Genomic DNA, 23371 nt, shown 5'->3' with positions numbered 1-23371 from the left:
GAGCGGGGCCGTGGAGGGGCGGGGTCCTCCGGCCGTCAGGGGGCGCTCGCGGGGAACGGGTGGCCCCCGCCTTTGTTACTACGGAGGCGCTCCCGCACGCACGCGAATCGTGCCGTCAAGCAAGCTTCCGCCCACCCTGGGGCGCCCGGCCAATGGCGGCGCAGCTCCCGTCATGCCCGCTTCCGGCTTTCCCTGACGTGGCCCAATGGGGGCGCGCGGGCCGGCGGGATTGGGCGCGTGGTGCCCGGCGTTGCCGTCCGCGCCAATGAGCTCGTGCCGCGTCCGGGCCGAGGGTTGCGCGAGACGCGGTGCCGGGGGCGCAGCGGCGGGCGGGAGGGGGGTGGCGCGCCGCCGCAGCGGGCCGGGAGCCGTGGCGGCGAGAAGGATGGCGCGGGCGCCCCGTTGGATGCTGGGGTGGCTGCTGCTCGCCTGCTGCCTGCCGCACGCAGGTACGCGGCCTGGGCCGCTCCCGCGGGGGTGGGCGGGATGCTGGGGGCTGCCGCCCTCCGGGTGCCGCCGGGCCCGGCTCGAGCGGTAGCGGCCCTTAGGCCTCGCTGGGGCTGGGGCAGCCCTGACCCTTCGGGGGCTGCTGGTGGCGGGGTGCTGCACGCCGAGCTGCCCCCTCCCTCAGTGCGAGTGCGAGCGCTCACGTCTGTTTCCTGCCGTGCTGCAGAGCCGCTGGCTGTGATGTCCGTGGACATGGGCAGCGAATCCATGAAGATTGCCATTGTGAAGCCTGGGGTGCCGATGGAAATTGTCCTGAACAAGTAAGCAGCTGTCCTTCGGGCACACCTAAGTGCTGCTGTCAGCTGTGGGAAGGCGCACAGGGGTGGTGGGTTCTTGCTCGCGTGGAGTTTTTTTTTAGGGGCTGCAACTTCGGGATAAGGAGGGGCTGCGGATAGTTCTGTTTCTGTATCACAAGAGGAACATCCCCTTCCATCTAATGTAGGATGGTCTGAGTTCAGTACTTGTGTTTCCTAGCATGGCTGTGGAGTGCACTCCTGAGCACCACAGCAGCAGCTTGGCCTGTACCTTTATCCCTAAGGGTGCTGAGTTGTTCTTTGGTGGTGGGAGGATTATAAGCAAGCAACCCATAGTCTGAATAATATCTTGTGCTACAAATGCAAGAGGATGTGGTATCACGTTTCTGCATATAGAGTTAAGAAGCTGGAGTATCGCTTTTCCATAACAAAGTTTGAAGACTGATTTGTTTTTCTGGACCTGCTCAGAACCCACAGGCACTTGTGAAGCAAATAAAACTCTTCTTTCACTCGGGTGCTATCACAGCCTACAGTTCCCAAGATAATGAATGGAAAAAAATGTGGCTTGGGGGGGGCGTACGCTCAGGAACATCCTCACTTCGTAGGAGTCTAGGATCAGACAGATAATAAGTGCATTTTTCACCCTAAAACTTGGCAGAAGCCATCTTGCTTTGCTCACTGGTGGAAGAAAACAAAAATAAAGGAAGTTTTGTTTAACTACAAAGTAGCACGTTCCAGAAAATGGCTTATGAGTCTTCATTCTTCAGAGCAAGTCGTTTTGTTGCGGCCTTGTTAGAGGATTGCTGACATGTTACAAGGTATTCAGAAATGGGTGGTGTGCAGAGGTATTTATGAGCTTAGTGGACAACTTTAAGCCATTTAATAGTTATTGTAGTGAAACACTCATCTTAGAGCTTTCATGCTGGATTTGTAGCAGAAAGAATATGTCCATTCTTAAGTTCTGTAGTGCTATGGGAAAGACAGTAGTCTGACCCTTAGAGCTTCAGCTATTAATTTAAAAGATTGCTGTCCATGTTTCAGTCAAGCTTGTTATAAGAAACATTGGAAAATATGAAGGTTTTGAAGAGAAATGATGTTACTGTAGCACTTCCAGTTAATGGAGTTTATCTTTCTCTCGGTAGGTGGTATCTGAGCATCTTCCTGTAGTCTTTCTGAACAGAAAACATTGCCATTTGTCACTAGGACTTCTGTATTGAGTGTTCACCTGTATCACCTTTTTCCTTCCTCTATAGGGAATCTCGGAGGAAAACACCTGTGGCTGTCTCTTTGAAGGAGAATGAGCGTCTCTTTGGTGATAGTGCACTAGGAATGGTAAGAATTCTTGTTAATTATGATGCCAGCTGCAGTTCACATACACAGAATGCATGTTCCTGCTCTTGAAAGAGGTTTGTTTGACAATAGCAAAGCCAAAGAAATGCAATTTGGTTATTTCCTTTCTTTCTGTAGTCCATAAAGAACCCCAAGGTGGCATTCAGATACTTTCAAGATCTGCTGGGTAAGCAAATTGATAACCCTCAAGTGGTACTGTACCAGTCCCGATTCCCAGAACATGAACTGGTGAAGGATGCAAAGAGGGAGACGGTTATCTTCAAGCTATCAGAGTAAGTGACTGCTTATGGCTTCCTTATGAGTAGGACTTCTGCTGTTGGACTTCCATAGCTGATTATGTATTTACAAACTTCTGCTCTTTGTTTCTTGTAGGGCGATCCAGTATTCTCCGGAGGAGATGCTTGGTATGGTCCTGAACTATTCACGTGGTCTGGCTGAGGAATTTGCAGGTTGGAAGGATTTATCTATTTCTTACAGTATCTGCATATGTTTGTGTATTATAGGACTTAAATAGCCCCAATTGTATTATAATGCATTTGCATGTGGCTGCTCTAACGGAACAACATGTCTGTTGCAGAGCAGCCCATCAAGGATGCAGTGATCACTGTTCCTGCATACTTCAACCAGGCAGAGAGGAGAGCAGTGCTGCACGCTGCTCGCATGGCTGACTTGAAGGTTCTGCAGCTAATCAATGACAACACTGCTGTAGCATTGAACTATGGAGTTTTCAGGAGGAAAGACATCAATGCCACTGCACAGGTAGGTGTAGCTGGGAGGTGCCGAGTACCACACAAGTGCGTGCATAAAGGGGAGAGAGTGCTACAGAGTGAAAAGTCAAAACACCATAACAGTGAGGAAGTACACTTGCTGTTCAACTAATTTCCTCTGTTCATAATGGAGATGAAGAGATTAAACTCTCTGTGAAGGGGATATAGCCTTAGAGGCCACAGAGCTTCTGTAATGAAGGCCCAGTGGCTAGGAGTTCACATCTTGTAAACCTGTTGGTTCCTTGCCCATCAACTGGTGGGGAGCAACGTTAGCAATTCTTTAAGGTTTTGGAAGGCTGACTCGAACTAGTTGATCTTGCTGAGGTTTAAGAAACTTTCAAAGCGCAAAGCTTTGTTTTCTGATTTACAGAATGGGTGAAAAAGCTTTCTTGTCTACTTGTGTCAGATGTGATCCTGAACATCTCCTTAGTTTGACTGAAGCACAAGTCCTGCATCTCTGTCGTATGGTGTAAAGCCAGTCCAGGGAATAGATAACCTTAGTGTATATCAAGCTTGGAAAGCCATGGGTTCTTTCCTTTTTCATGGGGGATATCGAGGTGTTTCTGCTTCACCGTCCCAGCTTCTCTTTTCAGAATATCATGTTTTACGACATGGGAGCAGGAAGCACCGTTTGTACTATTGTTACGTATCAGACAGTGAAAACTAAGGACTCGGGAACCCAACCTCAGTTGCAGATCCAGGGCATTGGGTAAGAATTCAACATGAGTCACACAAAACCCGCAGGTCTCAGGAAGGAAATCTTTTGTTTCATAGTCTCTTCTAAAGAGAATTTTTCAGTGAGACTTGAGGATGGTAATTTGGATAACCAAGTGGGAAACATTTAGAGTGAGATGGCTACAGTTACTAATAATTCTGACATCACAGTCTTGTGCAGAAGGTAGCTGAGAACTTGCAGGAGCCCGGGAGGTAATACAGATACTATTTCAGACTGCTGTGGTTTTTTGTTTGTTTGTTTTTTTTAAACAGCTTCAATCCATTTTTGCCTCTTTCCATTTCATACAATCTTTCAGAAGTAGAGCATGTCAGTTTGGAAAAAGTGGAATATCCTTCTGGAGAGGAGCGAAAATGCACTGCAGTTAAACGTTGCCAAATAAGAAAAGGGAGTTGATTACGTATTCAGCTCAGCAGTTTGAACCCTAGAAACCAGTACTGTTTCTGAGAAGATACCTAGGACCTGACACAGTCATCGCTTGGCTTCTCAGCTGTTTGATGTGCTTAGCAATAAGGCCTTTACCATAAACATCATGAAGTTTCTTGTTCAATGGCTACTGTGGTGGTGAATCTTTCTTTTCTTGACATGTAATGTGTTCTTTTTGGAGCATTTGTTACTCTTCTGCAGTCACAGCTGATAGTACATCGGCTATTTTGACCTCTTTCTGCTCTTGAAATAATTTGTGAGCTTTGTTTGCTTTCAGCTTGCTTTAACTTATTCTGTCCTGATTCCTTCTTTGCTCAGGTTTGACCGTACTCTTGGAGGTTTGGAGATGGAACTTCGTCTCCGAGATTATTTGGCAAAGCTCTTTAATGATCAGCACCCCTCAAAAGATGTCCGAAAGAATCCCCGAGCCATGGCCAAACTGCTGAAGGAGGCCAACCGTCTGAAAACTGTCCTGAGTGCAAATGCTGACCACATGGCACAGGTACGAAGGTTACAGAATTTCCAGAGTTCTTAAGGCTGAGGGTGGGATGAGGTTATTTAGATTAATTGCCTAATATAATTAACTGGTTATAGTGTAAATATTAATAAATGTTATTAAATGCCAGCTGTCCCTCTGCAGTCTCAGTATAACATCACCTGTAGTCTTTCAGAGGTGGTGGCACTGGCAGTTCCTTTAAACCTACGCCCACTTAGTAGCGCTACTGATCAAATGAGTGCGTTGGATGAGGGTTTGTTGTGTGAAGCTTGGTAACTAAACTTCCATGGGGTTTGAGAGAAGCTGTCTGTTACGTCTGCGTTCCATCCTGTCATCACTTCAGTAATTACAGGGCTCAGGTGGAATGCTATAAGGTCCTAGGTGCAATAACAACACTGGAACTTCTTTGCATGTTAGGTAAATTAGGTAGAGATTTTGGTTGTAGAATGCTCTGTGAAAATTTAATTCTTACCTTTTTTCTTGGGCAGATTGAGGGGCTGCTGGATGACATTGACTTCAAAGCCAAAGTCTCAAGGCAAGAATTTGAGGATTTGTGTTCTGACTTGTTCCAGCGAGTCCCAGGACCTGTGCAGCAGGCTTTGAGCAGCGCAGAGATGAACCTGGTATGTTTAGGAATGCATTAGGAAGTCAGAAGGCTTCTGTTTATAGAGCTGCTGTCTAGTGATCAAAGCATCAGTGACTGTGGCAAGGCATTAGCACTGCTGAGAGGAACAGATGCCTGTTGTTGTCAAAGGGAGTGGAATTGGTGCTGCAGAAGTTACTTCTTGCAGTGTCAAGCAGGAGTCTGTCATGGCTCTCTGCACTTTCCACCAGAAACAAGGTAGCTGGAGGATTGATTTGTTTCTGTTTCTAAATCTGTACTCTTGGGGTGTAGGTTTTAAAGACTGGTCTTTCATTGTTTTGTTTGGCATGCTGGTTCCAATCTCTCTTCTACAGTTTTATCTTAAAATTGCTTGGAAGCTGAGTTACTGCTGTACAGGCTTCTCCTTTGGGCACTCCCTTTAGAAGCCTTTTTGCTGACTGTAATTGAACCAAATGTGATGCAATCCTTTGGAGAAACTTATTATGCTATTAAATGTTTACATTTCAGAGTGCCAGGATGCTCTCGGGCATCATTTGGCTCTGATATTCAGAGCAACGCACTGATTCTCTTAAGAGGCTGTGTTTTCATCTCTTTTGGTCCAGCTTGCCCTGTGAGTCATTGGTCCTCTGGTGTAAACTGTAGTCTGTTTAACTGATTCTGATTGAAGTCCTGCATTTCAGGTAACTGAGCAGTGACTGTATCAACCCTGTTTGATAGACCTGATTTCAGATGCCTATTGCTGACATGGCTGATGTTAGCCTATCTGGGACCTCTCAGGCACTGACCTGCCCTGGGACTGCAGGATGTAGCATGGTTGCTCTCAAAGCACCACATCAGTGTGTGGTGACTAAGGAAGGAGCATAAGGAAACCCTGAACTTAGCTCTCCAAAATTGCTTTCTCAAAGACAAGGTGACTGTTTCCAATCCCTAGGATGGAATTGACCAGGTGATTCTAGTTGGCGGTGCCACACGGGTCCCCAAAGTGCAGGAAGTTTTGCTGAAAGCTGTGGGCAAGTGAGTATGTGAGGCCCCCTTCTAGTACGTCTCCTATTGACAAATAACTGCAAGTGGCAGTGGCTGCAAAGCTCATGTCTTTTGCTTTCCACTTCATAGAGAGGAATTGGGCAAGAATATCAATGCTGATGAGGCTGCTGCTATGGGTGCAGTCTACCAGGCAGCTGCTCTGAGTAAAGCCTTTAAGGTGAAGCCTTTCATGGTTCGAGATGCAGCCATGTTTCCTATCCAGGTAATACTTTCCTCACCTTCTTTGGTGCATGGTATTAGGTAAATGGGATTATGTTGGGAGGAATGTTTTGGTTGACCTGTTGGATTTTTGTAGGGGGTTGGGAAGTTAAGCAGATCTTTCTGCCAGTCTTATAAAGAAAACAGAAGAGAGCATTCAAAATATAGAAAGGATTTATCCAAGAAGGCAAACATGTAGAAATATGTATTGAAAAATACTTAATTTCCCCATCATTTACATGAGGTAGAGCATCCAAATGCTGTTGCAAACCTCTAATGGAAGATGCTGTAAAGGAAGTTTGTAGTTGCAATGTCTTAATTTATATTTGTGATGCAGGTGGAGTTTACTCGTGAAGTTGAGGAGGATGATAAATCCAAGAGTTTAAAGCATAACAAGAGGATTTTGTTCCAGCGTATGGCACCTTATCCGCAGCGTAAAGTGATCACTTTCAACCGCTACACAGATGACTTTGAGTTCTATGTCAACTATGGAGATCTGTCTTTCCTGAACCAGGATGACTTGCGGTGAGTCAAGGCCAGCACCTGAGCAGACAGTTCCATGGTGGTGCACTGTGCCCAGCCTGTGTATCAGACTGGCCACCAGTACATGCTTCAGCAAACCAAACAGCGGCCGTTCCTTACTCTGTGCAGTTGTCCATCGCTATGAATGTGAGAAGCGATTGGCTGTTCTGCCAACTGAAGTTCAATCCTTTTCTGCTTTTGTCTCTGTCATCAGAATTTTTGGATCTCTCAATCTCACTACTGTGAGGTTAAAGGGAGTTGGGGACAGTTTCAAGAAGCATTCGGATTATGAGTCCAAAGGCATTAAAGCTCACTTCAATATGGATGAGAGTGGAGTACTGAGTCTTGACCGGGTAAGCATGGCCCTGTGATGTTTGTCAGCCTGTGTGTTTTCCCCTGTTCTGTCCCTGTCTATGGCAGTGAAGGTCTGCTTAAAACTAATTCTGTGCTCACTTCTCTAAGGTGGAATCTGTGTTTGAGACCTTGGTGGAAGACAAGCTGGAGGAGGAGTCAACACTGACAAGTAAGTGCTGAACTTCGATATTCATGCTGATCTTGTTTTACCAGCCGTAGCTGGGATTACTACAAGCATACTGTTTATCTGAGCACAGCAAGCACTGTGTGTGTGGAGGGGAAGGAAGTTACGCAGTTAACCACAGCCTCTGATTGTATGTGCAGCTCAGAAAACATAAAGGCCCTTTGCAGGTGTTTTCTGGGTGCTGCAAGGAGTTCTGAGATGTCACCTGCTCCTATGGTGACTGGCATGCATCGCAACTTGAAACATAGGTGTTCTCTCTTTATTCATCTGCAGCTGATAGTTTCAGAAAGCCTGTCCTGAAAGCAAGTCCTGTATCCACAGCCCTGTGTCATTCTCCCTTCTGGTTGTCTGGGCTGTGATACTCTGATCTGTGCTTTGCACTGCTTGGGTTTTAGAGCTAGTGCAAAAACTACCCTGTAGAGAGAAGTTGGAAATGTGCATGTTTGGGGGTGAAGGAGAAATGCAGGGAGGGCTGATGCAGGCATAGGCTGAAGTTTGAAGCTTTTTAGCTGAAGTTACAAATTTCACGTTGTAGTCCTGCAGAGGTGGAGGCTGAACTTCTGTGAGCACACTAATCCACAAAATAAAGTCAGGAAGGAATGGGCTTCACAGTGTATATAGCAAAGCTGTTGGGAAGCTCCTTGGTGATTATCACAACTGGGAGGAGAACTGAGAGCTGAAGGTGGCTTTCTTCCTCCTTCCACTGCATTCCTTAATTTTTGTCTCCTATTAACAGAACTTGGTAACACCATATCAAGCCTCTTTGGAGGTGGTGGCCACACACCAGAGACTGGAGAGAATCTGACAGACTCGGTTCAGGTGAGTACCCTGATGGCAAAGGGAAGGGTCTTGCTGCAGCTGCTAAAGAGGCAGCAATTCATGTGAGCAGAACTAAGGGTGACTGGCAGAGCATCAGGACGTTAAATCTGTTTTTCAGGAAGTGCAGTATTCTTCCAAGTTTCATGTGATATGTGTTTAAAAAGACTTGTGAGTTTTTTGCTGGCAAGTCCAGCGATGGTGGACTAACTTTAAAGAATTTGTTTCTGTAGAAGTCGCTCATTTCTAAATTGCCGTGGTGTCATACAAATAGGTTTCTACCTGTGCATTGGTAGTGCAGGTCTTCCAGGCTCCTTGCATCCTCTTGGGCCATGAAGGCACAACTGCAGTTACTTTGGCAGTACTGATTCGGTTTCCTTCCAGTGAGGTGAAAGTTCTGTGCCATGGATGCATGTCCTGCACTGAGCTCTTAATTAATATTCTGCCTCTAGCCCACCTAGCGGAGTCCCTCACTAATGACTACAGTCACTGTGAATGCTTTGTTTACGCAGAGAGTTTTCTGATCTGTGAAACAATTTGCATGGAATTTCTACTTAAAAACTCTTCTTTTGGTTTCCCCTTTATTTGCCCATGCTGACCAGGAAGAAGAAGAAAGCCTAGCAGAAGCAGCTAAAGAAGAGCAGGGTGTGAAACAAGGCCAGAAGAGTAGTGCAGAAGATGCTGGTGAAGATCAGGGAGAGGAGAAACAGCAGTCACCACCTCCAGATCAGGCAGAAACTGTCCCTCCGAAAGCGTCACAGAAAAACGAAGAAGGCGAGAAATCAGAGGCTCAGGTAAGCATCGTGTTGAAGGAACGGGACTGAGATCTTGGTGTTTGAGTAGTGGGTAAAATAGCAAATGAATTTGTTATAGTCTTGAAGTGCTTGGTGGCATTCTTCTTTCTCTGTAAACGCCCTGCCTTGGAAAAAGTTGTTTAGTTTGTCTTCAGTTGCAGTAAGTGCAAAACGTACTCTCTTCTACTCAAGTTTCTCTTTGTCTTTTGTCCTTTCTGAGTGTTCAGTGTCTTCTCTGCATACAGAATTCCACACCATTCCTGTGGAAATGTGTTAGTGCACATTTCCAGTTTTGTCCTGCAGACATGCCCAAGTTTTATTCTTGCTTCCTTGAGCAATCTTGGATAACCAGGTCCTTTGAATTCAGCTGCATTAAAACATCTTTCAGACTGTTTGGAACACAATGCAAATCTTTCATCATGCCTGAAAATTTATCCTGTCTGTTACAGGATCGTAAAGAAGACAGAGAAACTGTGAAAGAAGAAGAACTTTCCAAGAGTTCTAGTGCAGGCGCTGCTGCCAAAACGGAGGAAGAGAAAAAAGTCAAAGCACCCAAGAAGCAGAAGCTTGTCCATGAGATCACCATGGAACTGGACGTAAATGATGTGCCTGACCTGTTGGAGGATGAATTGAAGAGCTCAGTGAAAAAGTACGTTTTAAATGGCTCTCCTTGGTTAAAGCTGTAGTTGAAGGAAGTGAGTTGCTTTGGGCCCAAAGGAAGAGAAGGCTTCAAAAAAAATGTCTTTTCCTGAGTTCTGTTCCCTGTGCAGGAGTGATACCTTTTCTGCTCCCTTAAACTGATATGCTTTGAGTGAAACTGGCTGCTTCAGGCTACAAAGCCCAGCCTGGTCTTAGATTAGCTTCCTGTCTTTGGCAAATGCTTGAAGCAAACCAGAGAAAAATATCTCTAAAGTAGATGCTGGCAACTCTGGATTGCCATAGCATGTGTGTCCATGTTCTGGGACTGCTGCAATCTGCCTAGAGGTGACTCTCAATCTAACAAAGATCTTGGTGGCAGAGGAGATAGCAGCAGCTGGAGAAGCATTATGCAAATAGTAAAACTTGCTGCTGAGTTTGAGTCAAAGAGTGTTTCTGGTTTTAAATAGTCAGTGTTCTGAATTTGATAAAGAGTTGAAGAGTTCTCTGCTCTTTGTCTTTATTATTTTTCCACCTGTCACCTGCTTCTCCTAGAGATGGAGGATTGAAGGAATGGTAATTGTGCACATGGTGCAGCTGTGCTCAGCCACAGGTGTATATGATATTGTACTCACCTAAAGGTACTTGCTGCCATCAGTTTCTACTCTGTTTGCTTGCTAGGCTCCAAGATTTGACAGTCAGAGATCTAGAGAAACAGGAAAGAGAAAAATCAGCCAACAGCTTGGAGTCATTCATCTTTGAGACCCAGGTAAGAGGAATATAAAGAAATGAGAATTTCTGGAATGTGGGTAGAAGTGGCTCATGTAGTTCAGCTGATCTTCTCTGAACTGATTTGAAGAGCTCAGCTGTCATCCTTCAGTCACTTTCTCTACTAACATTAGGCCTCCCAAACCCATGTAAGTTGAGAGGTTTCTTCAACAGGGAATGACCACTTCACTTCAGCACTTCCAACACCTTAAATCTGGGTTTCCATTATATCAGATGTATGCTTACATGTGTGTTTTGGATCAGTTGTACTTGGGCTGGAAAGAAGCTACAGCTTCTCAAGGACTGTTGTACAGAAGAGGCAACTAGCAACAGCCTTAGCATCATGTATCTGGTGACCACTACTGCCTTCCCAACCCTTGTGTATTTCCATCATACTCCTAGTAATGCTGTGAGCAGGAGCTCAGATTTGGGAGGCCTGAAGGAGAATCTCCTAGTCAGTGAATGCAGCAGCCGTGGAGATTGGGGTCCAGTCCAATTAGAAGCAGATGACCTGGCTGTTCTTTCCCTTCCACACTCAGTGGTGTTTGAAGGAAGCCCTTGCTTTTTTTTTTTTTTTTTCAGGACAAGCTTTACCAAGAAGAGTACCTGTTTGTCTCAACAGAGGAGGAGAGAGAAGAAATTTCCAAAAAGCTTAGTGAAGCTTCAAACTGGATGGAGGAGGAGGGCTATGCAGCTACAACTAAGGTATTGCAGTCAAGATACCAGTCTGCTATAACTGACATAGGAATCACCACATGGGCTGATAGATCCAACTTGACTGTTCTAATCTAGTTCTTGAAAATGTCTTGCTTCCTCTGTGCATTAAGCATGGAGATAATGTGTATTAGTTCTTCCAATCACAGGTTAATGAATGATCTTGAACAGTCTCATCAGTAACCTGTTGATTTAACATAAAGCTTAGTCACACAGTCTTTTTACTGTATGGAAATAGTTTACTTGATAGAGAACTACACAACTGTTGTTTGAACTTCCAGAGTTGACACTGGGCAAGCTAATTTTTTTCTTTCTACTTTCCTCCATTTACAGGAGCTGAAAGACAAGCTTGCAGAGCTGAAGAAGCTTTGTAGGAACCTCTTCTTCCGTGTTGAGGAAAGGAGGAAATGGCCAGAACGGCTGGCTGCCCTGGAGAGTCTGCTTAACCACTCAAACATCTTCCTCAAGTAAGACAAGCTGCTAGGAAGAAGAGTTGTGCAACCGATACTGTATGCAGAGGCCTGCATAGAAAATGTGACCAGATGAAATGTTTTCTGAAAGTCACTAATGCTTGTGAGGAGAGGTGGCCAAAATTCAGCTTCTGTAGAGCTTGGTTCTGCAGACTGTGTTAACAGAAGCTCACAAACCCTGTTTAAAGTGGAAGGAGAAGCGTTCAATGCTGTATGCACCATTTCAAAACAGGCTTCTTGTTCTTTGTCCTTTGGCCTCTTACTGTTGTGATGGCTCTGTTTGTTGGCCTTGTTTTCCATTCCTAGCATAGTCTGTTCATGGTCTGTTTGGCTAAACAAAATTAAATTTTCTTTTTAATTTTAAGGGGAGCCCGAATGATCCCGGAATCTGACCAAATATTCACAGAAGTGGAACTGGGTACACTGGAAAAAGCAATCAATGAAACAATGGTAATGAGTGATGGAATGATGGGGTAGTTGGGGTTGTGCTTCTTGTTCTAAGTAATAGTCTGCTTCCACTCCAGGTTGGGGAAATAGAGAGTGCATGTCTTGTTTCAGTGGCACCAGAAACCTTTTGTGTTTCAGTGTTTTCTAATCCCCACTGTGACCTCAGAAACGTCTGGGGGAATAATAGTTTTTGTTTTGCATGGGGACATTATCTGCAGGTGTGGTGGCACAGCCAATCATCTGGCTACATGTAGTTCTTCAGTAGGTTTTGAGAGTTGTGTTTCTTTTTGCCCTATGTCTGGGTAACTAAGAAGCTAGTTGAAAGGAGCAGTGTTATCCTGAGCAATATTAGAAGATATATTTGAGATGGTGTGATTCCTGATAGAGTGATTCCTGGAACTAAGAAGTGTCCAAAAAGTATTTTTCCTCTCCCAACCCACAGATATGGAAAAACGAGACACTGGCAGAACAGAATAAGCTGTCTCCTGCTGAGAAACCTGTCCTGCTGTCCAAAGATATAGAGCTGAAGATAGCAGGCCTGGACAGGGAAGTGCAGTATCTTCTGAACAAAGCCAAGTTTGCAAAACCAAAACCCAAAAAGGAGAAGAATGCCACAAAATCCGATTCAGGCAAGAATGCTACAGCAACCTCTGAGAGTGAGAACACTATCCCTCCCACGGAGGGGAAGCAAGAAGGTAAGGAGCAGTTGGGCAGTATGGCCTTACTATTATATAATTACCGTACCGTAATACTCTTTGAAGGCAGCTAAATATGTGAAAATGGGTTAGGTGAAGGACCAAATGGTCCTCCTAGTTCCCCTCTGAATCCCTGCTTCCTGGGATGTATGGGGCTGTATCCTTTGTAAGAAAGATAAGCTGTCAGTTGCCTTCTGGATGTCTAGAACAAGTATTCATGGTTGTGTCCTGTGTCAAGGAATAGATTGATGAGAGAGATTTGTAGCTTAGGGGATTCTCATTTAAAAAAAAAATCATTAAGATTTGGTATTGTCTGAAGTTTTTTTTTAAGATCATCAAATTCTGAGTGCCCTGTTACTCTTAAATCTAGACTGCTGTTTGTCAGCAGAGTTCCTCTTGCCTAAGACATCTTGCTTGCAGTCACAGCCCCAAAGGTGGCTGGTGTGTACAGTTAGTGGATCTCCAGGGCTTCTAGGGACTTAAATCCCAGCAGACAGAGGAGTAAGAGGGTGCATTTCTCTGTTCTTCTGAGTGTCATAAAGAGAGCCACAGTCACAGTGAAGTACTAGAGCGTCTTCCTGAGATGCCGCTGCTGGCTTGCTGAGCCTTGCTAATGGTCACCTAATCTCCCTCCATATAACCTCTATAGTTTCACTTCTGTACTGTTTCTTTCTGCTTGAAATACAGAGAAACCTGAGGATATCAGTCCAGCCAAGGAACCTCCTATGACTGAGAAAGTAGTGATAGATGAGGAGCCTGGATCAGACTCCGGTGAGTATATGTTTGAATAGTGGTCTGGAACTTGGTAGCTGAGTGCAGGCTTTTTGTCTTCATGTTTTAGATGTAGGAGGTAGGAATATGGTGGAACTCCTGATTATTGAGTAGTTCTTAATTCTGTAAAGAGGAAGATGAAATTTATTGGTTCCTTACTGTTCTGCATTTTCTGTGTTCAGTGTCAAGCTGATTTATGCCTCTGTCACAGCAGTTGATAGCCAGACCCTTTGCTGTAAGGCTGTCATTGTCAAAGTACTTAAAGAGCTGATGTGCATGTTCTTCTGCCATCTGTGTTGTGAAGACACCCAACATGCAAGAGGTGGAGGGGGGGGATAATATCTTGAGCTCTCTGCAGCTGAATATCAGTCCAAGAAATATTCCCTTGACTTATGTACCATAGATCAAAAGTTGAGTGGAATAGTTAATGAATGTCAGTGACTTTCGATTGTGCACTGTGTCTTGTTAAAGCTATTACAGCGTGTAACAGCTTTTACTTCGTTAAACAGAGTCCAAAAAAGAGAAGAAACCAGAAGCTGGAGGAGAAAGCAGGAAAAACGATGAGTTGTAACACCCCCTGAGATCCCTCTAGTGTCAACATCTATTTATTTCATCATTACCTTCTTGTTTTTATAATGGACTGGGTTAGTTATGATGTAAATGGAACACAACAAACAGTCTGAAAACAAAATGGGATAGAGATGTACATTTTCTTCTTTCTGGGGATTTTGCCGCTACTAACTTAGTCAATTTGGGTTTTTTTGTTTTTCTTACATGTTTGAAGGGGGCAGTGTGCCCACTGAGCATTGTTTCAGTACAGAATTCACCACGGTGACTCTGCTGTAGAGGGAATACAATTTGAGAAACAGGGGAAGCCTTAGGAAGTGACTTGGAACGGGCGCTGGGTGCCACACCTCAGCTGGCAGAGCAGTGGGATTAATTTGGAAGCATGTGTTGGTGGGATGGCATTGTCTTTGCAACAGAGACCCTCGCTTAAAGAGAGAGTGTGGTTTCAGGTGAAGTGTGTTCTTGATTGGATTCACGGGAAAGTGGAACAGGAGTGGGGAGGCAGATGAGAATGAGATGTGTCTATTTCCACAGACTGCAATTAAAACCATTTCTATCCATGCTGTGTAGCAGAGTCTGAAAAGCGTTAATCGAGCAGTTAGTTTACCGAAACCAAAAGTTCAGAAACTGCAAGAACGGACGGCAGAGCTGGAAGGAAAGTGTTAGTGCACCTGGTAGTCAGACCAACCCCCGCAACGGCCTGGGGGCCAGGACGGACCGCCCGGCAGTGCCCGTGAGCTCTGCTCCCTGCTCTCGGGGTGCTCGGGCTGCTCGGTGCGCCCTGCGCGTCCTCTGCCCCCGGGGCCCTTCGTGCTGCTCCGCGCACCACGTGTCGATGTGCGTCCCGTGTTGTTCTCCGTTGGCCTCCGCCCCAAAAAAATTAAAACGACGCTTCTTGACGGTCTCCTTAAGAAAAAGTTCTGTTTGCTTTGAAAATTAAAAGTGGGCAGCACTTCCGTGTTCCGGAGTCCGTGGGGGCCCCGCGCGGTGAGGGGGGAGGGGCTGTGCCACAGGTTGCCCCGCGACCTTCGGCAGCGCGGGAGTCCGCGCGCGGCGGAACGGAATAGAGTGAGGGGCGGGGCGTAGGTCGAGGCGCCCAATGGGGAATGAGGGGGGGCGGGACGCAAGGTGTGGTGTCCAATGAGGAGGGTGGGGCGCAGAGCGCGGCACCCAATGGGAAAAGCGGAGAGGGGCGGTAAGCAGGGCGGGGCTCCCAATGAAGAGGGCGGGGGGAAGAGTGCGGCGCCCAATGGAGATAGAGGAGGGGGGCGGGACTTCCGCGAGGGGCGGGGCGGCCGCTATCGATCGCCGTTGCCGGTTCCTCCTACGGCTCGGCGCTGCTGAGGCCGGGCTGCTGGCCGCTTCGCCCCGCTCCGTTCTCCTCGGCTCGCCCCGGCGGCCCCGTAGGAGCGCGGCGCGATGGCGGTCGGCGGGTACGGGCGATACCGGGCGGTCATCTTTTCAGCCATGTTCGTCGGGTACACGCTGTACTACTTCAACCGCAAAACCTTCTCGTTCGTGATGCCCGCCGTCATGGCCGAGGTGCCGCTGGACAAAGACGACCTGGGTGAGTGTGGCCGCGCGGGGAGCGCTGCGGGACGGGCTGCGGGAGCGCTCCGCTGACGCCGTGCCGCGCCGTGCCGCCGCAGGTCTGATCACCAGCAGCCAGTCCGCCGCGTACGCCATCAGCAAGTTCGTGAGCGGCGTGCTGTCCGACCGGCTGTCCGCCCGCTGGCTGTTCTCCGCCGGGCTGCTGCTCGTCGGGGCCGTTAACGTTCTGTTCTCGTGGAGCGGCTCCGTCGGCGCCTTCGCCGCGCTGTGGTTCCTGAACGGGCTGGCGCAGGGGCTGGGCTGGCCGCCGTGCGGGAAGGTGCTGCGGAAGGTGAGGGCCCCGCTCCGGGCGGGGAGCGCTCGCGAGGCGTAGAATCCCGAAGCGCTGCGGGAAAGGGGTGAGCGGCCGCGACCCGTTCTGCGCGGCAGCCGACTCCCGGGGCCGGAGCGGTCGGCGAGAGGAGAGCCGCCAGAGCGGGCTGTGTGTGCGCTGCTCCTGAACAGCGGAAGCGACCCGCGCGGTGCGCTCTGAAGATGTTCGCGAGCGTAGCTTGCAGGTGCTCTCTTGGCGCCGTCAGCTGCCCGCGTGGTTCTGGCTCTGAGCACACCTTTCAGTGCAGAGCCGATATCTAATCACAGAACTGCGGGCGTTGGAAGGGACCTCTGGAGATCGCCACGTCCACCCCGCTGATCGAGCAGGTGCCCTGCAGCAGGTCATGCAGGTGGGCGTCCAGGCGGGTCTTGAATATCTCTAGAGAAGGAGACTCCCCCAGCTCTCTGGGCAGCCTGTTCCAGGGCTCCGTCGCTCTGACGGCAGAGTTCTTCCTTGTGTTAGCGTGGATCTTAATGCAGCAGCGAGTCCTAAAGATACCCCACAGCTCTCCCCTTACCGCGCACAGTGCAGTGCCAGCAGACGTTTCCAGGAGGACGCTGCTCCTGTCCTGTGAGTACGCAGAACTGCACGCTCGCAGATTTGTCTTTCCCATCCCGTGTCTCAGTTTCATCCTCTGTAAATGGAAATAGTCCTGAGCTGGCTCACGGTACGAACACCTGTCAAGCTCCTGTGACTGACACTCGTGTAACATTTGGAGTTTCCTACATGACCGGGGTCAAGAGGAGAGGCTCCCGCTTCATCTGGGTTTGTAGAGCTGTGCTCAGGTTGCCCGGAACACTCAGAGTGGACTTGTATTGAGGATTTTCAACATTAGCAACGTTGTGTTCTTCTTTCACAGCCCTTATGCCCTTTTTCTTGTTGTTGTGCAGTGGTTTGAGCCTTCCCAGTTTGGGACTTGGTGGGCAATCCTGTCTACAAGCATGAACTTGGCTGGAGGCTTAGGCCCCATTGTCGCTGCTCTCGTGTCTCTGAACTACGATTGGCGCATGACTTTGTCCTTCTCTGGCTTCATCTGCGTGATTGTCTCGTTTGTTTGCCTTGTCCTGATTAAAAATGAGCCAGCGGATGTTGGGCTGCCCAACATTGACCAAGGAACCAAGAAGGGGAAGAAAGGTGAGCAATAGATTCAGCCGTAAGTGGGCAGCACGAGAGATGGTGCGGCGCCTTCTGTGTGTTCTGGTACGCGCATGCCACCCTCCCTGGACAGAGCTCTCAGTCCTTTCTTCTTCCTGAAATTAATGCTCAGCAGGATACATTTAAAGGGATGCTTTCAGCAGCTTTATTCTGCTAAGTGCCGAGCTGTCGTGTTTTAATTTAAAATCATACATATATGTGTATATATATGTGTGTGCTTTATTTTCTATGTACGTATATGAAATAACATGACTTATATCTGAAACACACACACATATATAAATCATACGCCAAGCTACGTGCAGATGGGGGCTGATATTTCTGAGGCTGTGGAAGCAACATGCAGCAGAGGGAGGGCCTGGCCACCATGGCAGTTCTGTTCCTCAGTCCACCAGTCCATGCACATTGCAGTTGTTTCATCTCCCAGTCCATATTATTTCCTCATACTGAGTACCACCCTGGTTTCACGGGGCCTTGGTTTTTATAGATTGTGAGCTCAGCCTTCCAGGGGGTAATGGAGAGGAAAAAGTGCAGCAGCAGGAAATGGCTCCTTAAGCCTTTCTCCCTTGTTCCAGAGGACAGGCAGCTCTCCCCTCACCCCTCCGTGGTTCTCCTGACCCCTGGCTTGTGGTGGACTCTGCTCAGTGTTTTCTGTCCTAACTAGGACATCTGGTTAGTAAATGTTTGCTCAGACCACTGAGTGTGATGCTTCTATGAAAGCAGAAGAGGTAGGGGAGAATTGCAACATAGGTTTGCTGTCAAATTTTAAAGGCTAGTGGAAACTCATCTATCATCCGCACTGCCCTGTGATGCATGTGCTGCTGGACTGCTCCTCTTAGCGTAGGAAAGCAGTGTTCCTTCCCCAGGGTGTTCTTTGGGGAGGCTAGGTCTATAAGACTGATGCAAAGACCAAGGTGCAACCTTAAGTCGGCATCTCTGGATGAATATCTTCCCCTGTGAGGGTGCCCTTACACATGAATCCTCCTCGCACAGCTTTCCTTGCTGCCCCTGAGTTGGTGTGGTCCTGTGGCAGTGCTCAAGCCGGAGTAACACTATGCTGCTGATATACTTACAGGTTCACCCAGTGACAACAGCACTTTGGCAGAGCTGCTCCTCTCGCCATACCTCTGGGTGCTCTCTACAGGCTACCTGGTGGTTTTTGGTGTGAAAACCTGCTGTACTGACTGGGGACAGCTCTTCCTGATCCAGGAGAGGGGACAATCCATGCTTGTGGGTAAGATGCAAAGCTGCATTTTTAAATGTTGTGGCTGTTGTCTTGGAGGTGTTGCAGAGAGCTCAGCTGGGTACAGCAAGAGGATCCGGGCATATCTGAGTGACTTGTGTGCCTGCCTCCGGCCTGCCTGCTTTGATGCACACAGATGTTGAAATAACTTGCTGATACAGTTACTGCACGTGCTGAATGCCTCAGTGCTGTCCTGTGCCCTCCTGGCAGACTGTGGTGTTCCTGCACAGCAATGAGCTGGAGGATCTTGTCCAGCAGTGCTGCTCAAAGCTCACAGTGAGCTGACATCAGTGAGCTTGGTCTAAAGCACAGCAGCTCTTCTGCTGTGACCACATCTGATAGGCTGTTGTTTGCTTGGCTGTGTTCTAGGTAGTTCCTACATGAGTGCCTTGGAGATCGGGGGCCTGGTGGGAAGCATTGCTGCTGGATATCTTTCTGACAGAGCAGTAGCAAAAGTAAGTACGCAGGTGTGCTGGGCAGCTAGCGTAGCTTCAGTCTGAGCTGCTTCTGAATTTTGTTTTTGGCTCCATTTGGGAATGCTTAAAGATATATATTTTTTCCTCCTCCTGTTATACCTGCATACCTGCTCCCCTTGTGCACACATTTGTGTTGTTCTGGAGATTCAGAATACCCAGAACACAGAGGCACAGAGTTGCTACTTTGTGCAAGAAAATACTCAGTATCATGTTTTCTTCTTCTGCCTTCCTAAGCTCTCCTGGATGCAGCTGCGTGTGTAAACAACCCTGCTTTGAAATGGGACCCCTAAAAACCAGACCGTTCCTGATTAACCCATCTCTTTCCCTTCATGCAGAGGTAGTTTGGAGGCACACAGTCCATCTCAGCAGCGTAACTGAGGTGTTAAATGGGTGCAGTCAGGCTGGTGCTGCCACTGCAGGCCACAGCTCACAGCTACGAGAAATAGGCCCGTTCCCAGTTCTGCTTTTTGCTTTCCAAATTTCCATGTTGAAAGAGATGTGATGTAGTTGTTGATAATTTTTTTTTTCCAGCCAGAAGACAGCTAAAACCCAGCTCACTGGGTTCTTACTCAAACAAAGCCAGAAGTCTTGCTAAAGGATATGCTTTTGATGCACCACCCATGTTGCTGGCAGGGCAGATGGCATCCTTCACTATGAATATAAATTGGAAGGAATCCTTGCAGGCTCTCACCCTTGTTTTTCCTGTCTGTGTTACAGGTTGGTCTGTCAAACTACGGGAATCCTCGGCACACGCTGCTCCTTTCCATGATGGCAGGGATGTGTGTCTCCATGTTTCTTTTCCGGGTAACAGTCACAGGCAACTCTCCCAAGGTAATCCATGCACAAGCAGTTGTGCATCAGTATGTGTGCAGTGTAGGCATGGGAAAGGGTTGCCGCATTGTGGCTTGAGGGGAACCACGCAAATGCAGTGGGATGGCAGAGTTCGAGGTTGTGTGTTTGAAGGCTGTCCAACTGAAAACATTCCTACAGATGGCAATGGATGAGAGGTGTAAACCAAGTGAAAAGATAAAAATTCGTTTTGGTGGAGAGTAAGTTTAGGCAATTTTTGTCAATGAAACATCATAATATGATGCTATGAGAAGAACTGCCCATGCAGAGAAACGTAGGGCAATTTGCTGACAGTTGGTCAGCAAGGAGTTGGGTACAGCCTTTGGTAAATGCAGCTTTGAAACTTCAGTAGAGAAAAGTGTGAAAACTGACCAGAGTCTGAAGTCATACTAGGTACAGAATTATGCCTTGCAAAGATGAACGAGTTGATGTTTTGCAATAGGCCTCTGTCAGATTCAGTGATTCTCAGCATTAAACCTAGCTGGCAGGTTTTCTAAGCATAGACCTGACTTCAGTCTGACACTGTGATTGCTTAATAACTGAAATGTATCTTCTCCATCTTACTCTTTTCTTCTTCAGGAAAATCACTTCTGGACTGTAGCCTTCCAACCTCTAGCTGATCTTACAGGCCTAAAAGAACACGAGGTTTCTGCCTTGCATTTCTTTCTCCCTCTGCCTGTTTCTGCTTTCACTGATCTGCTTTTTTCCAATCCTGCAAGGTTGGTTAGCACTACAGACCTTAGAACCAGGGCATTGAGAAGATTACTGTAAGTTTTGTAAAAGAAACCTTTTCTTATAACCATTTGATTACACTAACTGACTGTAAAAAGTCTGAATTCAAAACTCAAGTTTTGTATAGAAAGTTCTGAGGACATTTACTCATTGGGTGAAATTTAGTTACTTAAGGGGTTTTGTGAGTGTGCTCAGAAGGAATGATCCTCCTCCTGCAGGCACTTTTCTGTGTAACTTCGGGAAGTTCTTTCCTAACTCTTTGTTTCTGTTCCCCATCTGGAAAATATGATGCTACTTACTTACTCCTGAGCATCTTGAAATAGCGTTTATTGTTCATGCTGTAATCTGGAGATTGGAGATTTACTTACCCTTTGTTGTCCTTCCATAAATGATTAGAAAGAGCTACCTGATTCACAATTTTTCAGAGTGTAAGCTAACACCAAACTGGAAACGTTGGGCTTTTGTTGTTGTTTTGCTTTTGGTTTTGTTGTTTCTATTTAGTAACAGAGAAGTTATCAGATAGTCTTTATCGTTATCTGATCAGTTGCTTGCATCTAAACTGAGCATGGCTTTTTCAGTCTAGCATCCCTGGAATCGTTTTTAAAGGTGATCTGAGTCGCAGCTCTCCATCATTTCACAGGTGCATTGCCCATGCCCATCTGTGTTCTGGTTCTTCCGTACAGAACTGGGCATGTCATGTGTACACAGCTTAGGGGCCGACCTGCAGGGTAGTGGGAAGCCCACGCTGCATAACTGGTGTGCTGGAGATGCAGCTGGGTTGTGTGTCTCGGGCTTGAGTTCTTCTGCCTGCAGACTAAGGAATCAGTGTCAGCCAGAAAGTGTGACTGTGACGCCTCTTCCTCGTACCGTGCACCTATGTAGCTGCTGACTTGGCAGAGGCAAAACGCAAAGATCTCGTTTCTCACCTTGCTTGTTTTGACAGCTGTGGATCCTGACTCTGGGAGCTGTGTTTGGGTTCTCCTCGTATGGGCCCATCGCCCTGTTTGGGGTTATAGCCAACGAAAGTGCCCCTGCCAACCTCTGTGGCACCTCCCACGCTATTGTGGCTCTGATGGCCAATGGTGAGTAATGTCCATTTCCCTCTTCCTAGAAAGTGACGGCCGCTCCTGTTATTGGTGAGGTATGGCATGGCCCCTCCGTGCCAAGTTAATGATTGTAGGAGGACATCTAACAGCAGATGTATGAGCTGGAAGTCCCAGACATTTCCTGGTGTATGTGACAGGTTTTTGTCATGTGTTTTAAGCTCAAACAACACCTGAGGAATTTTTAAACCTAAAAAAAAAAAAAGTTAAAAAACAGCATCAACAAGTGAAAGTGAGAAGGTCAAGTGTTGCTAGTTTCATTTGTTTTCCTTACAGTTGGGGGATTTCTGGCTGGGCTGCCCTTCAGTACCATTGCCAAGCACTACAGCTGGGCCACAGCCTTCTGGGTGGCTGAAATCACCTGCGCTGTGTGCACTGTGGCTTTCTTCCTACTGCGGAACATCCGCACCAAGATGGGGCGGATTCCCAAGAAAGCTGACTGAGGATAAACTGCTTGGTGAAAAGGATGCTCCTGCACTGACACAAATGAAGGATACTTGTTTTTTATTTAACTGGCCTAAGAGTGACTTTACCTATTGCTGCAACCTAGATAAAAATCTCAATTTCTCATTCATTTTCATGTGCCTGAAGACACGAGGTTTCCCTTGAGATGTGATAATTCAGCTAGTTTACATGTGCAGTGATTTTACTGTACCTCCTTTTTACAGCGCTATCAGTGAAGGAAGCAGGTTTCACAGCCTGACATACTAAACTAAAAGTGCTGTAACATAACTGGCTTCAGGTGCTGTCACATTTCGGTTTGTCCTTGTTGTTGGTCTCCACCATTAACTGTCTTTTTAGTCTCGCTGTTCAGAAGCACTGACTTGCACCTTTGCTGTGTTCATTCATCTCTTGCAGCTGCTGTGAATGCAGCTGTCTTCGTTGACTTAGGTGAGAGCTCCCTGCTATCTCTGCCCTTGAACTGTGACAGAGCAGTGAATAATGATTATTACAGTACAGCTTCACAGCTGATTGAGAGCGGTGTTGCTTTAGCTTTACCCTGGATTGGTTTTTATAAAGTACTGTGTTGTTTTGTTCTGGACAAGTGGAACATTGATGTAGTGCTGCGATGTGGCTCTCCACAGCCACTTAGAAATAGGCAGGTTTCCAAGAAAACTCCCAGTACTTCAGGGAAAAGCATTTAGAGAAGCTCCTTCTGTTAACTGGTTGTGCCCAGTGTGATTCCTGTTGACGGTGTTAATGATTTGCAAGGTAGGCAGCTGCTGCCAAGTCTGCTTGCAGTGCACACTCTGCAAATCAGCTAGGAAAACGAAGCAGCAGGTATTGCAACAGCAGTTGCCACCAGCACACATCCTCTGCAGCTAGGTTTTATGAAAGCTAGTATTTCTAGCATTGGGTTTTATTTTGTCATTAAAAGATGTATAGTCTAGAATGTTTTCAGCCAAAAACTGCATCTCTTACAGCTCTGGTCTATCTCAGAGAAAACCTGAGCAGGGCTACCGCTGACAGTGGGCAGCACTGATCATTCTAACCCATCACTCTTGGCAATAACTGGACTCAGGTTTTTGGTCATGATTTTGTTGAATATCCTCATATTTTCCCCAGCGGGATGTATTGTTTTTGGAAGAGGAGAGAGTTCAACTCATGAAGAATCAGAGGTACTCTACTCAGCAGCTTGGTTGCAAGAGTAGATGGTCAGCCTTAATTAAAATAATGGAAGTAAACTACATTTTGTACTTAATTGTATCTTGTACTCTCTGTGAAATAAAAATGGAGCACTGTCTGTAGGGCTCTGGTTGTCTTGTGAAGAA

The 23371-nt window shown here is 47.0% G+C and overlaps 2 protein-coding genes across 3 annotated transcripts; both read left to right on the top strand.

Moving 5' to 3' along the window:
• HYOU1 (hypoxia up-regulated 1) lies at positions 251-15021 on the top strand. The gene is made up of 24 exons (XM_021375734.1): positions 251-449; positions 674-767; positions 2015-2093; positions 2229-2383; positions 2484-2560; positions 2689-2870; positions 3472-3587; positions 4356-4539; positions 5022-5156; positions 6069-6151; positions 6251-6383; positions 6717-6904; positions 7116-7254; positions 7364-7424; positions 8176-8258; positions 8858-9049; positions 9499-9698; positions 10367-10454; positions 11036-11158; positions 11501-11634; positions 12003-12087; positions 12527-12779; positions 13467-13550; positions 14060-15021. Exons 1-24 carry the CDS (start codon positions 266-268, stop codon positions 14119-14121), a joined length of 3114 nt encoding a protein of 1037 aa, XP_021231409.1. The 5' UTR covers positions 251-265; the 3' UTR covers positions 14122-15021.
• On the top strand, positions 15377-23343 carry SLC37A4 (solute carrier family 37 member 4). 2 transcript variants are annotated; one of them, XM_021375736.1, is made up of 9 exons: positions 15377-15684; positions 15767-15999; positions 16932-17175; positions 18272-18430; positions 18809-18894; positions 19633-19746; positions 20344-20409; positions 21440-21578; positions 21876-23343. In XM_021375736.1, the coding sequence occupies exons 1-9, from the start codon at positions 15537-15539 to the stop codon at positions 22040-22042; spliced, it is 1356 nt and encodes a 451-aa protein (XP_021231411.1). In that variant the 5' UTR covers positions 15377-15536; the 3' UTR covers positions 22043-23343. The 2 variants fall into 2 exon arrangements, with proteins under 2 accessions (XP_021231411.1, XP_021231410.1); XM_021375735.1 differs by lacking the exon at positions 20344-20409 and having other exon boundaries at positions 15378-15684.

Source organism: Numida meleagris, chromosome 23, assembly GCF_002078875.1.
Source record: "Numida meleagris isolate 19003 breed g44 Domestic line chromosome 23, NumMel1.0, whole genome shotgun sequence".
In the NCBI taxonomy this organism is placed as follows: domain Eukaryota; kingdom Metazoa; phylum Chordata; class Aves; order Galliformes; family Numididae; genus Numida; species Numida meleagris.
This window is presented reverse-complemented; position numbering and strand designations above follow the sequence as displayed.